At 36.5% G+C, this 13,204-nt stretch overlaps 1 protein-coding gene and 2 non-coding genes across 3 annotated transcripts; all 3 read left to right on the forward strand.

The window, feature by feature from the left end:
- Window positions 1-546: 546 nt before the first annotated feature.
- rpl37 (ribosomal protein L37) lies at window positions 547-12,592 on the forward strand. Its single transcript, XM_039750628.1, has 4 exons — window positions 547-635; window positions 3,614-3,749; window positions 11,652-11,736; window positions 12,480-12,592. Exons 1-4 carry the CDS (start codon window positions 633-635, stop codon window positions 12,547-12,549), a joined length of 294 nt encoding a protein of 97 aa, XP_039606562.1. The 5' UTR covers window positions 547-632; the 3' UTR covers window positions 12,550-12,592.
- Window positions 3,454-3,538, forward strand: LOC120529188. Its single transcript, XR_005633694.1, has one exon. It is a non-coding gene; the product is annotated as a small nucleolar RNA SNORD72 (small nucleolar RNA).
- LOC120529187 lies at window positions 12,333-12,410 on the forward strand. The gene has a single exon (XR_005633693.1). It is a non-coding gene; the product is annotated as a small nucleolar RNA SNORD72 (small nucleolar RNA).
- Window positions 12,593-13,204: the final 612 nt, after the last annotated feature.

Genomic DNA, 13,204 nt, shown 5'->3' on the forward strand with positions numbered 1-13,204 from the left:
CTCTCCTGACATCATGTCTCTTGGAATATTAGACTCGAGGGGCTTTCCTGCGTCTCAGCTCACCGTAGTCATAAACTCAAACACAAGACCGCGCGCTTACTTTTTTATCTCATGTAGAACTATGAACACGTGACCTATGCGGGTGACGTAGCGTTTAATTTGGATGCATAATTATGGCTAGAACTACAACTAAGCAAAAATTTCTAGGTATGATGTCACTTATACCAATGTTGTAAGGCAATCGTTGTCAAAAATAACGTTCGAACTACCTTTGGTAAGACCTTTATATTTAATTATGCTACAAAAAAAACATGAAACAGGAACTCATCTCCACGAACCTCCGACTCCCGCAAAGTTGCTCCCCATTCTAATTTATTCCACGGAAATATAACGTTATAAAATGTAGACTGTGCACTGTTCTCGCGAAAATATTATGCTTTTGTACCTCCATTACTTCTACTTCATTTAAACCTAACGCACACTTATAAATTCCACTGCTTGAATACACAAAACCCTGCAATGTTAGGTTCCCATCGGAACTGTTTATTGTTACACGCTGCGAGTGCCCGGTAATGATATAGGTGAGCTCCGGGCCTGTTTCCGGTCTCTATCGTGTCAGCTACCGGAGGAAGATGGTGAGTTACTGTTTGCTGCATACTGTCAAATCTTAAAACATCCAAGATGTTCTCGCTTGTTGGACATTAGAAATTAACGAATCGTTAAGAATATAGCATGCTTATTTTATGGTGTTAATTATTGTAGTGGATGTTTAAAACTTCTGATGTTTTCTGTGCATTTTAACTGTGATCGATAGGGGAAGGCTGACATGAGAAACCGTGTCCACTCTGGTGGGTAATGCTTTGGTTCCAAGCCTGGTGTGCACCTTATTTTGAAATTGTTGTTCTGTAAAGTAATAGTGGAAGAATGACTGACTGACTAACATTCACGTTTAGCTTGCGAGTTTAATTACTTTTTTAATGCAGTCTGCCTGGACATACAGTATTTTGTGAGGCCCAGTCCAGTTAAAAAAAATTACGTGCACTCGTATTCACATTTAAGGATGCAATGCTTGGAAAACAACCGTTTTTGATATTAGAAACTCTTCAGTGTTGTCTGATTACCTTTTGGTAAAATCTGTAGCACTCGATGCTTATGTAATAAGGGCACAAGAAAAGTGGTAATTTATTACATGTGCACAACAATCGTAAAAATGTTTAGAAGTTTTGCAAGGTTTGTACTGTTGTATGACAAAGGTAATCGGGCCTTCTTTAGATTTATTAACTTGAGTATACAAAAAGTAGTCCGACCTTCATTTTATTAACGTATATTACATTACGTAAATACACGTGTAGTACATTTGATAAGTTGTTAAACTATACGTTTACTTCGTGTAGGTTACGGGCGGAAGACCCGTCTGGGGGTTTGGATCGCCCCTGGTCCAATGCTCGTGTCATAGACAGGCTGTTCACACTCCTGAAAAGTGCAAGTTTAATTTATAAAAGATAGAATTATTGAAGTAATGATTGAGTCTCACGTCAAGTACGGTTGTATTAGCAAACTATTGACGTACGTTGCTTTGATTGGACGCGGCATGTTCATTATATAACGATTTTCATTAAGCCTTTGACAACACAGATCTGTAAAGTTAACCTCACCAGTTGATTTAATTGTGAAAATTTAATTTACATTCATAAACAGTAATGTCATTGTTTCTACAACGGCATATTTAGGTGCAAAATTGAAATAGAACTAAAATTTAACAATTCATATATATACAGTATTTTTCTAAGTCCATTTAACATTACACTATTTAGTGTAATATATTTAAACATATACCTATGGAAAACCGCAATTCAGAATGACGTCACATCATCTCTGGCATCTCCGTTGTCTTGATGAAATCTTTTATCCTGTTTTCCACTCCCAAGATTTTTGAGGAAGAAATGCCAAATGTGATCAAAAAAGTTAACTTTGAAACCTTATACATAACTGCAATTCCTTAAACTTGATTACAATTTTTCACAATTTCTTTATAATTTGGATCTTTATTATTACTTAAAAACTTGTAAATTATTTATTTGAATGACACCTAAGCTTCTCCTTCCAGGTAATTCATTGCACCATCAGATTCTACCTCAGAAATTAATTTTAAAATTTCAGGTCCAGAAAAAAATACTGTTCTCTGCACAAATACATAAAAAGGAATCTTTTTATGGGGCTTTGACAAACTGCTTCATTAAACAAACCTTAATATGAAGTGGTGGCAGAAGCATTTTATAAGGATCCAGCAGGCTAGGTCTGTTGGTGATTTTTGGCACCACACTGTAGCTTTTCTTTCTAGCTGGTCATTCCTTCTGAACCCTGTGTCAATTCTTGGCTCCACTTTTCTCTTACAGAGAAAACATGGGAATTTTGTATGTTATGATGGCTGACGTAGTAAGATGCACAACCTTCAGCCATATGCTCACTTCATTATTAAATAAAAACAGTTTTGCTTTGTAGATTTTATTAGAAAATGTTATGTTCATGTGAATGAATAAAATATTGATATTTAGTTATAACCTGATGTTGAGTTAAGCAAACAGCAATTAAGAGAACTTGATTGAAATGTTTAACATCAGTTTGTATGATTGGTAAATTGGTAATCTGACTTCTTTTGAATTATAAATGCAAATTGAAAGGTTGGCAAAATGTAGCATTTTCTCTTTTTATTTTTTAAATGCTGCTTTTGCCCGTTTCTCCATGTATTACTATACTGCACTGGATTTGTGCTTTTTTCCACCTTTGTCATTGAAGTCGAATCCAGTAGCAAAACATCAGAACATTTTACACATTTGACTAAAGTTTAAGCAGCTCCAGGTAGTGCCTAATAGTTGTGGAATTTTTTTTATTTTATTTATTTTTTTAAATTCTTTAATTTCTGATTGTAAGCAGGCATTCATTTAGACTAGCTCCTTTTTGTTACAACACCATGAAGGGTGAGGCCCTTCTTCCTGATGGACAATACAGAACTTTCCTAAGAAGAGCCAACCTTCAGACAATCCATGCCCTACCCAGTGATGTTCTCAGATTAACTTCTAAGGATATGTGTTGAATTCATTTCAGTTCATATGCAAGTAATTATTTGATCAAAATACAAATTGAGGCTGGTTAAGTTAAAATTTCACACCAACATTATGGATTCAGTTTTCATGCAGAGATCAGTACCTACAGAGTAAGTTATAATGTGGTGTAGTTGACTAATGCTTTGAGGGCCTCCAAATATCAATTTTGATATTTTATATAAGTTAAGATGAATAGGGAGTATTAAACTGCTTTGTCCCTCATGGCTCATTCTCATCAAGATTCTGCTTAAGTTATTAAACCTGAAGAAGCATTCCCCTGTGGGTTATGGCTTTTGGTTTTAGTAGTGCCTCTCTGTGAATATGTGTGTAATAGGCTTTGTTTTGATTAGTCTCATCAATGATGTTTAAAGAAAAAATGTCTGAACTTATGAAAAAAAAAAAAAAGTGATTCTTAATATCCCCTGAGATGAGACTTGCATCTTGGCAATTGTTTATTGGGTGTACATTGTGCAGCTTTTTCAATGTATTGTGGTGTTTTCCCCTTTCAGACGAAGGGTACGTCGTCTTTTGGTAAGCGTCGGAACAAGACGCACACACTGTGCCGTCGCTGCGGTTCCAAGGCGTACCATCTCCAGAAGTCCACCTGTGGAAAATGTGGATACCCAGCCAAGCGCAAGAGAAAGTGTAAGTGGCTGAACTATTCCTGCTTTCAGACCTTAACTCTCAACCTCATGTTTAAAGGAATACTGCATCAAAACTTGTTAAAATACATTACCTCATTTAGTTTGTGTGGTGGCAGAAAAAAATTTTCATATCCGTTTTTTGTTGAGAGTAGACATACTGTTTCTGATAGAATGGCAGATGATGATCATAAATGAGCTACAGCAAACCATATAAGTCATCCATGAAAAAACCTAAAATTATCGTTACTTTAACTTTGTGTGGTGAGCAATAGATATGTCACATAACCACTATAACAGGGGTATTCAATTAAAAGTCACTGAGGTCCAGTTATTAAATTTCGTCCAAGTAGAAGGTCCGAACCAAACTCCATCTTGTGTCTTGTAGCCTTCCCCTTATAGCAAATAAATTCAAGGCCTTTATTTTAGATTAAAGAACAGAAACATAATAAAATAAATTTTAAAAAGTGCAAACAGAGTGGAATAACTCCTTTTCTCTTAAATTAAAGAGGTCCCAACCTGAAGAATTGAAGGCCTATACTTCAAGTAAAAAAATCAACTCAGAAAACAATAACTAAAAAGTGCAAACATAGCATTGACTTAACATTTTCTCTTCTTTGTTCTTAAAATAAGGAGATCCCAGCCTAAAAACAATTGAGGGCTTACTTTTCAAGAAAAAAAAATCCACATCTTCAACAAGTGGCTTTTTAGGGGGCGAAATGCAAACACAGCTTTGAACTTTTCTCTTTTAATTCTTCTTTCTTTTTACTTTTCTTAATGAGAGAAATGGGCATGTGCCTGCCCTGCCAGTAATTTAAATCTTGGTTGGAATGGAGTTAGTGCCATTCTCATACAGATATGTAGGTGTCCATTGTTAAGCCTAGAACGGTACTTGTTTTTGATAATGTTCATAGTGGAAAAAGCTGACTCACAGCTGTAAGTTGATCCAAACATAGTCAAGGTGTGCAGTGCTACTTTGGTTAGACCAGGGAACACACTCTCAAACAGTCTGTAACCAGAATGTAGCAGGGTCAGTTGTCTCAAAATGCTCTCTTAATGCAGCATTTCCTTGCAGATCAATGAGCTCAAGCTGTAAAGATCCTGCATGTGCCCACTTGAATGTCTGAGTCGCCTTCTTCGAAAATCCTCTGACTTCTCTGATGAGGAAAGGATTCTGGATTAGCAGGAGGAGCTGTTCCCCAAGGCAGAAGCTGTTGAACCTGTTACTGAAATTTCCAATCAGCTTGTTAATGAAGTCCACATAGGGAGAAAAATTTCTCTCACCCTGAGTCTGTTCCTGCAGTTTTGGGAAGTGTTCACACTCCCCTTCAAGATCTTCTTTGAAAATGTCCAGCTTCCTCTGGAAAGAGCGAACAGCTGTCATCAAGTCATCAGTTCGGTTATTTTGCGTGTCCTCAGCTCGGACTTCAGGGGATAACTTTGCTCAAAAGAGCTGTGCTTTGTTTTGTAGTGGCGCTTCACGTTGCCGCTTTTAATTAATGCCACGTTTTCGGAGCATGTGAGGCACACCGGTTTTGAACTCCTCGCCGGAAGAATGAACATATATTTCTCCGTCCATTCATCTTTAAAACAACGATTTTCATCATCTACTTTCCGCCTTTTGGCGCAAGCCATGTTGTCTCTTAACTTAACCCTCTTCCTCTCTGCTGTTGTAAACTAACGATTTTATTGGCTCAACTGAGTGAAGCTATTGTCGTATTATCTGGAGTAGCAGCGCCTGCTATCAATAGCCACGACCGTCCAAAATAATGCTCCATGAAAATTATTTAATGTCGTGAATTTACCAGACTGGTCACGGGTCCGGACAGAACCACCACTCGGTCCGCATCTGGACTGAGGTCCGCCATTTGGTGATGCCTGCACTATAACATTGTTCTTATGATCCAAGCCATTGCAAAAAAGTTGCTACCACACTACTCCGTTAAGGGCGGTTTTGTTATCTTTTGACCCTTATTTGGTATTATCGTCCTTAACCCCCTCTCTCTCTGTTCTACATGTTTTGTCTATTTCTAAATTTTTCTTCCCAACTATAGCAGCTGGACAGACACTTGTCCTTTTACTGGTTAAATACACTATATATACACCCGACCATTGCACCAACAGGGACTTTAATGACATTGCATTCAAATATATATAGAATTTAATATGAAGTTAGCCTCCTTTTTGCAGCTATAACAGCTCCCACTCTTCGTGGAAGGCTTTCCACAATATTTTGAGTGTTTCTGTGGGAGTTTGTGCCCATTCATTTTGTAGTGCATCTTAGGTCCAGCACTGATATTCGCCTAAGAACTTGTCTTGCCATCTCCGTTCCAGTTCACCCCAAAGGTGTTTGAAGTTGAGATCAGGGCTTTTCGCAGGGCAGTCAAGTTCTTCCACACCAAACTCATCCATCCATGTCTTTATGGAACTTGTTTTGTGCATTGGAGCACAGTCATGCTTGAACACAAAAGCCCCACATCATTACCCCTCCTCCACCAAACTTCACAGCTGGCACAACAGAGTCAGGTAGGTAATGTTCTCCAGGCATCCGCTATACCCAGACTTGCCCATCTGTAATTGTTCTCTCCATAGAATGTTTGCACTGCTCTACAGTCTAGTGGTGTTGTGCTTTACATCACTCCATCTGACACTTGGCATTGGAGTTGATGATGGGAGGCTTGCATGCAACTGCTCGGCCTTGGAAGCCAATTCCATGAAGCTCCCTCCACAATTTTTGTGCTTACATTAATGCTGGTGGAGGTTTGGAACTCTTCATCTATGAAATCGTCAAAACATTGGTGACTTTTGTGCACCATGCACCTTAGCAGTTATTGACCCCGCTCAATAGCTTTACGTGGTCATCTGCTTTGTGGCTGAGTTGCTGTTTCTAAACGCTTCCACTTTCCAGTAATACCACGTACAGTTAACCTTGGAATATCTAGCAGGGATAAAATTTTACATAGGATGCCACTTTTGCAATAAGATTATATCACAGCAGCACACTTGGCGTTTAAGTCATACACTTGTTTGATGTGACAGTACTCTATTAAATAAAACATGGGCCGAATTGGACACACACAGACACAAACTTTGAGGTACTATTTTTTTAATAGGCTTGTCGATTACATTGAACTGAATAAATAGTAGCATGCATGACAACTGTTCCCAAATTCTTTCCTTGTGGCTTTCAGATGTTAAGTTTCCCATCACCAAAGCAAGGCAATAAAACTTTTCTGTTGGAAAATCACCATACCTACCAAAACGGATTTGTGGTGATCTTAATTAAAAGATCATGCAGCAATATTAGTGCCTTTTTCAATTAGTAAAGAAACTCAAAGCAGTATTCTGGGTGCTGGGAATAGGCTTAGTGAGACTTCAAATGTATGTTGGTTTCTTTGTTTAATACTAATGAAGCAAATATTAACTGATTAGACATAGATGTGCATGGCTTTCTTTCTTAAAGGACACCATAGGGAACTTAGAATGGTAAATCATGATAGTGTTTGGACTTGACAATATTTAGGGGTATAAATGTCCTGTCTTGTATTATAGAGCTATGGTAATAACAGAGTGTGAAGGTATGTTGCAGTTTCACCTGAATGAATATGTGTTGCATTACTTTTAAAATGGAAGTGTGGATTTGAATATGATGATCAAAATGTGGCAATTTTTTGGTAATAAATTTTAGTTGTGGTCTCATAGACGGGCAGGTTTTTTTAAATAAGCTATTAGGCTTGTCCTTTACCATAACATCTACTGAAAGGGTGGTACTTGACAGCATACTGGCTATACAATTTTAAATTGTGTTAACATTCTCATCTCTGCTTAATTCTGCATTGGGTATAAACCAACCTTGAACAGGGTGCTAGTTCATTGCTAGGTGCACAGTCCTGTTTATGCAATGTCATTTTAGAATTTCTAGATAAAAAATTTATGCTGGAGCACTCAAAGAATGTATTTCTACTTTTCGTTGCCAATTCTCATCTGTGTGACTTAGTTGTAGGAATGGGTATTGAAAACCATTATTGTCAGTTCCAAAGTATCAATAAGCTCCTGGAAAAACTATGCCACTATCGGTATTTTTGTTATTTGTAACATTAGTGGCATTTTTAAATTTCTAACTGTCCCCAATTGAAGACTACAATGCAGACATCTGGCGATCATGTTTTAGTCACGTAGCTGCTTGTGTCGTAAAGTGTAAATCTGCCTTCTGTAATTATTTTTAGTTTTAGTTATGAACTTCTCGCAAAGTGCAACTCAGTTCAAGAAATGCTGAAATTAACACTGAGAGGGAAAAAAATGTGAAAAGTATTGCAAGAGGCCTTGAGGGATGAAATTAATCATTTGTGAACTTGATGGCCTGAGAGGCAAGAGCTGTTCTATCTGTTTCTTTTGGCGTATATTAATCTATAACTGGCTGATTGAAGAACTTCAAAAAGGTTATGGCCTGAATGTCAGTGATTGGTAAAGGGTTTCCTAGATGGGTTAATGACTCTAATAATACAGGTCCTGTAAGGTGGGCAGACCTGATAATTCAGTGTAGCCCGTGTTCGTCATGTTTAGTCACTGATCCAAACCACATTGTTATGGATGAGCAGAGAATAGACTCCTTGACTGCTGTGTGAAACTGAATCTGCTACTTCTGTGTAAGGTTGAACTTCCCCAGCTGTCACAGCAACTACATTTCACTGTTATGCCTTTTTATAATGGATGATCCTTCATTGATCTCCCATTTCAAGTCCCAAGAGATTATAGAGCCCAGAAAGTTTCCACAAATTTCACAGTAGAGTTAAGTATTTGGGGGGGAGGGGGTTAGGGGAATAATATTGTGGACCTCTCCTAAAATCCATTGTCATCTACATATTTTTGGATGTTTAGCTCTAGATTATGACTACACCAAACGGCCAGATGCTCATCCTCCCATCTGTATGCGGACTCGTCACCATTCCTGATGAGCCCAATGATGTTTTTTTTCTTCTGTATATTTGATAAGTTTCACAGAGGGGACCTTAGCGGTGCAGTCATTAGTGTAGAGGGAGAAGAGCAGTGTGGAGAGTACACATCCTTGGGGGTTCTGCTCGTGTTATTTGTATGATAGCTAGATGTGTGTTTCTCCAGTTTTTCTTGATGTTTCCTATTGGTCAGGAATTTGGTGACTCATTGACAGGTGGAGGCAGGGATGAAAAGCTTGGGTGAGTTTTGAGTGGACGAGTTCTGGAATTATTGTGTTGAATTCTTGCACATGTCCCTGGGTTGTCAAGATGTTGCAGCATGTAGTGCAGACCTGTGTTGACTACATTGTCCATTGACTGGTTCTTTCGATAAACAAACTGAAGGGGGGTCCAACAAGGGAGCTGTGATGTCCTTCAAGTGAACTAACACCAGTCTCTCAATGGTCTCCATGACCACATATGTCAGAGCAACATACCTGTAGTTATTCAGTCCTGTTATACTAGAGGGTTTGGGAACTGGTATGATTGTGGCTTGTTTGAAGCATAAGGGAATTTCACACAACACTAATAATTGTATTTTCAACAAATTATTAAAGACAGGCCATTTGATCAGCACAGAATTTTAAGCAGGAGGACAAGTCCCCATCCGGACATGTTGCTTTCTTAGGGTGTTGTCCTTTGAAGAGCCAATAAACATTCTCTTCAGAGATATTTAGTGGGAGAATCTGTGGAGGGAGAGTTGTATAAGTCTGTACACTGAGAGGGCTTGCGATATTGTCCATTGTATGCTGGGGCTTATCAAACCTGCAGTAAAAAACATTTATCAGCCAGCTGGTGATTTACTGCAATATGGATGGATGGTTTCCTGTAATTTGTAATATTTTGTAGTCCTTTCCACACTGATACAGGGTGAACAGCTGCTCCACCAGCTAAGATATCCAAAAAGAAAATTGTGAAAAGTCCGGTGTCAAATCACAAGTAGTGAATTGCAGAATATTCAACAATTCTGCAAACCAAGCGATGGGACAAATAAACAAAAACAAACAAAATGCTAGAGACCACGAACCAAGTCTGCCATTTATCAGCACCGGGATGAAGTGATCTTCACTGTACTCTTTGATTTAGTGCTGTTGCATTAAGATGTCGTTATAATAAATTTTTACAAATTTCTTCTTGTTTCTGCGCCTTTGCAGTCCTGCCCTCCAATATCTTAAATATAAAATAAAAGGTACAGAAGGTTGAGAAAAGTTTCTGCTTTATAGAGTATATGGATAGGAGTCCTTATTTTAAATCTAATTTTATTTTGTATTAATAGTCATGCTTATCTTTTATAATTGTTCCTAATTTGTAAAGCTTTTTTATACTGTTTATTTGTGGGTGTCATATGCTATAAGCTTTGGCAAGAAACCAGTATTGCACTACTAAAATGGTAACCCATATTTGATACCTCTGGAATTGCAAATGTCTAGCTGGTACGCTGAAGAAAAAAAATACCCAAATATAATAAATGTGTATTTAAAAAAAAAAAAGCTGTAGTTCAATTAATGATTAGAAACCTATGGTCATGTATATTTACACTTAAGCAGTGTTTAATTGCCAATATTAATTGTGTGTATAATTTTTTGTTAGAGAAATCGTGAAAACTACTTTTTAACTAAACTTTGTTTCAGAGAAGTACATTACAGAAAATATTAAACAATATGACAGCTTGTAATTATGAGATAAATATTTGCATATAGATTTCATTACTTAAAAGTGTGTATTTTAATGAAGTTTTATTTATTTTAATATTTTTATGGTCACTGAATAATAAATTTACCTAATTAAAGTAAAAAATGAACAGTTAACACCTTTTGGTCTATAATTTTAATTATAAAATGACCAAAGTTAACACTTTAGTTTAGGACATAAGGCTTCTATGCGTCTATTTATGCAGGAGCTTAGTGTAAAATATTTTTAAAGTGATAAGGGGGGGGACTATTAAAATCAGCCGATCCAGTAACATGGAATGGGTGATCAATAATTGTTCTCCAGAAAAGAAAAACTTGATCAGATCAACCTAATGTTAATCCACTATTACATAATTTATTCGGTTGGGTAACCAAGAACCTGCACAATAGAAATGAGATATACTGTTACATAAATGTTTCTTTTTAAATGAGGTGCCAAAATAAATCTTGACTGTATTCCTTTCCTCATTTGTTATGGGAAGTGTTTGCAGTTAACATTTGTGACTTCATATCTTTAGATGTTTGTGAAGTTAGTTGACATTTCCAAAATTTGAAAGAAATACAGTGTCACTGTTGATTTGCTGCTTGTTTGAAAAATTAAAGATACCGTTCTTTTCATGTTAGTTTAAAAAAAAAAATGTAAATGCTTCAGTTGGACATTGCATCACTCTAAATATACTGTGGTCACAAAATGGAATTTAGGATAAGCTGATTACTAGTTTAAAATATAATATTAAAAAATAGCTAGCCCTCAGACCAGACCTTGGTATTTTAAGGTTAAAACAAGGCAGCTACTACTTGAAAAGGGATTTACATGAACCTTCCAAGTATAAGCTTAATTCCTGTAAAAACCTGAATGCTCCCTCCACCACCCAATCCCAGATTTTACAGGTTAACATACAGTATCTGGAGAAACAAACATAGACAAAGTTTGAACGGAGATACTATTATAAGATTTTTATAAAAGAAGCAACAGAAAATAGGAGTGTAGTTGGATTAGTTTTTGTAATACCATCACAGTCGCAGATTGGCAGCCCAAAAAAAAAAAACAAGCCATTAAGGTCTTCAAGAAACTACCAGTGCTTTGTCAGATTTCTGGACCAGACACAATTTTGATTGCTTTTGTATATCCAGTTTATCTGTTTCTTTTTGAAAATAACTTTAAACCTAAAACCATTTAAAGTAATTAAACTGATACTCACTACAAACCTCAATATGTTACAGACAACTGGAGTGTCAAAGCCAAGAGACGTAACACCACTGGAACTGGACGCATGAGGCACCTGAAAATTGTGTACCGACGATTCAGGTGAGAGATATGTAATTTTTATGATTTAACAAACCTGTGTGTTTTGCTCAACTTCTCAACCCTCATCTAACTTAATGTCAAGGTAGTGCACTTTTCTCATCTCCTAATGACATCACAAAGTCATAACTTTCAGCTGTGAAGTTTAGGAAGTTATTAAAGCACTACTGTTATGGTCATTTCTGTTTATGCAGTACCACTAATACTAAACAACCCATTTGTTGTACCTTTTTAAAATTTTTTATTAATTAGCCATTGATGGGGGAACAAACCTTTTGTAATACTCCACATTCCCACCCTATATTTTACTTTATTACTCCCAGGGGCAAAAGTGGAGGTACTGGTATTATGTATTCAGATATTAAAGATTTCCTTTTAAAAGCTGGTCATCAGGAGAGCTGCTGGTTCAAAGCCATGCATTTCATCTCACTTTAAAATGTGCCAAGACATTGATTTACCAGTTAATTTATTCTGGGGTGTGTGTTGTTGGTAAAGTTAAGCTATTAGAAAAAAGCATTGATTTTCCTTTATAGTGTTGTCCTTCTTCCTAGCTAGTAAAAACTGAAACTGTCCCTGCATCCTTAGAAGTGGGCTTGCAAAGCTTATCAATGATGTCTCAAAATAAATGTCTGAACAAATGATACTTTTGTGATTATAATTTTTTACTGAGATAAGCTATAGAAAAGGGTAAAAGTGACATTTTGTCAGTGCATCTCATGTTTACAAGTGCTTTTATCTCTTCACAGGAATGGATTCCGTGAAGGAACAACCCCCAAGCCTAAGAGAGCTGCCGTTGCAGCTTCCAGCTCTTCATAGTTCCACACATTTTGCTTTGAATAAATGTTTGGTCTAAAAAACATTTAAAGAGTTGTTTTTTTTGTTTTTGTTTTTGTTTATTGACTTTCCTTTGGATTAGCCAGCCTAGCAGGTAGCTGCACAAACTAACTCTTTAGTTATAATCCCTGTGTTTTCTTGTTCTTTGAGGTCATTCTTTGGATATGTCCTAGATGCTTTGGATATTTATTTTCAGCATATGTACCTTAAGTAAATATGTTGAATAAATCCTAGATAAGATGTTACTGTGTGCTTCCTGTTTTCCATTTTTGTATTAATATAATTTTTATAATTTTTTTTTTTAGCTCTTGGTATATAATGAGGCTCGTTTTAAATGTAAAATTGCGCTTGGATGTCTTAAGCCGTTCTTTCCAACATTGCTTTCAAAATTGGATATGGAGAGCAAAAAATAAAACTCTTCTGTATTTAAATTCCATTTAAGATTTACAATGCATTAATTACTTTTGCAAATTTACAAATATCTCCATTTTTAATCAAGTTGTGCTGTAGATGTTTATATTGTTCCTTCATATTTAGGATAAAGACAAATTTTTCCTTGATATACTCCTGTGCTCCATGACATTTCATGTAATAAAATCTGAGAATGTGCCTTTTAATTTCAAGGGTATCTAACATT

This window comes from Polypterus senegalus, chromosome 4 (assembly GCF_016835505.1).
Source record: "Polypterus senegalus isolate Bchr_013 chromosome 4, ASM1683550v1, whole genome shotgun sequence".
NCBI lineage: Eukaryota > Metazoa > Chordata > Cladistia > Polypteriformes > Polypteridae > Polypterus > Polypterus senegalus.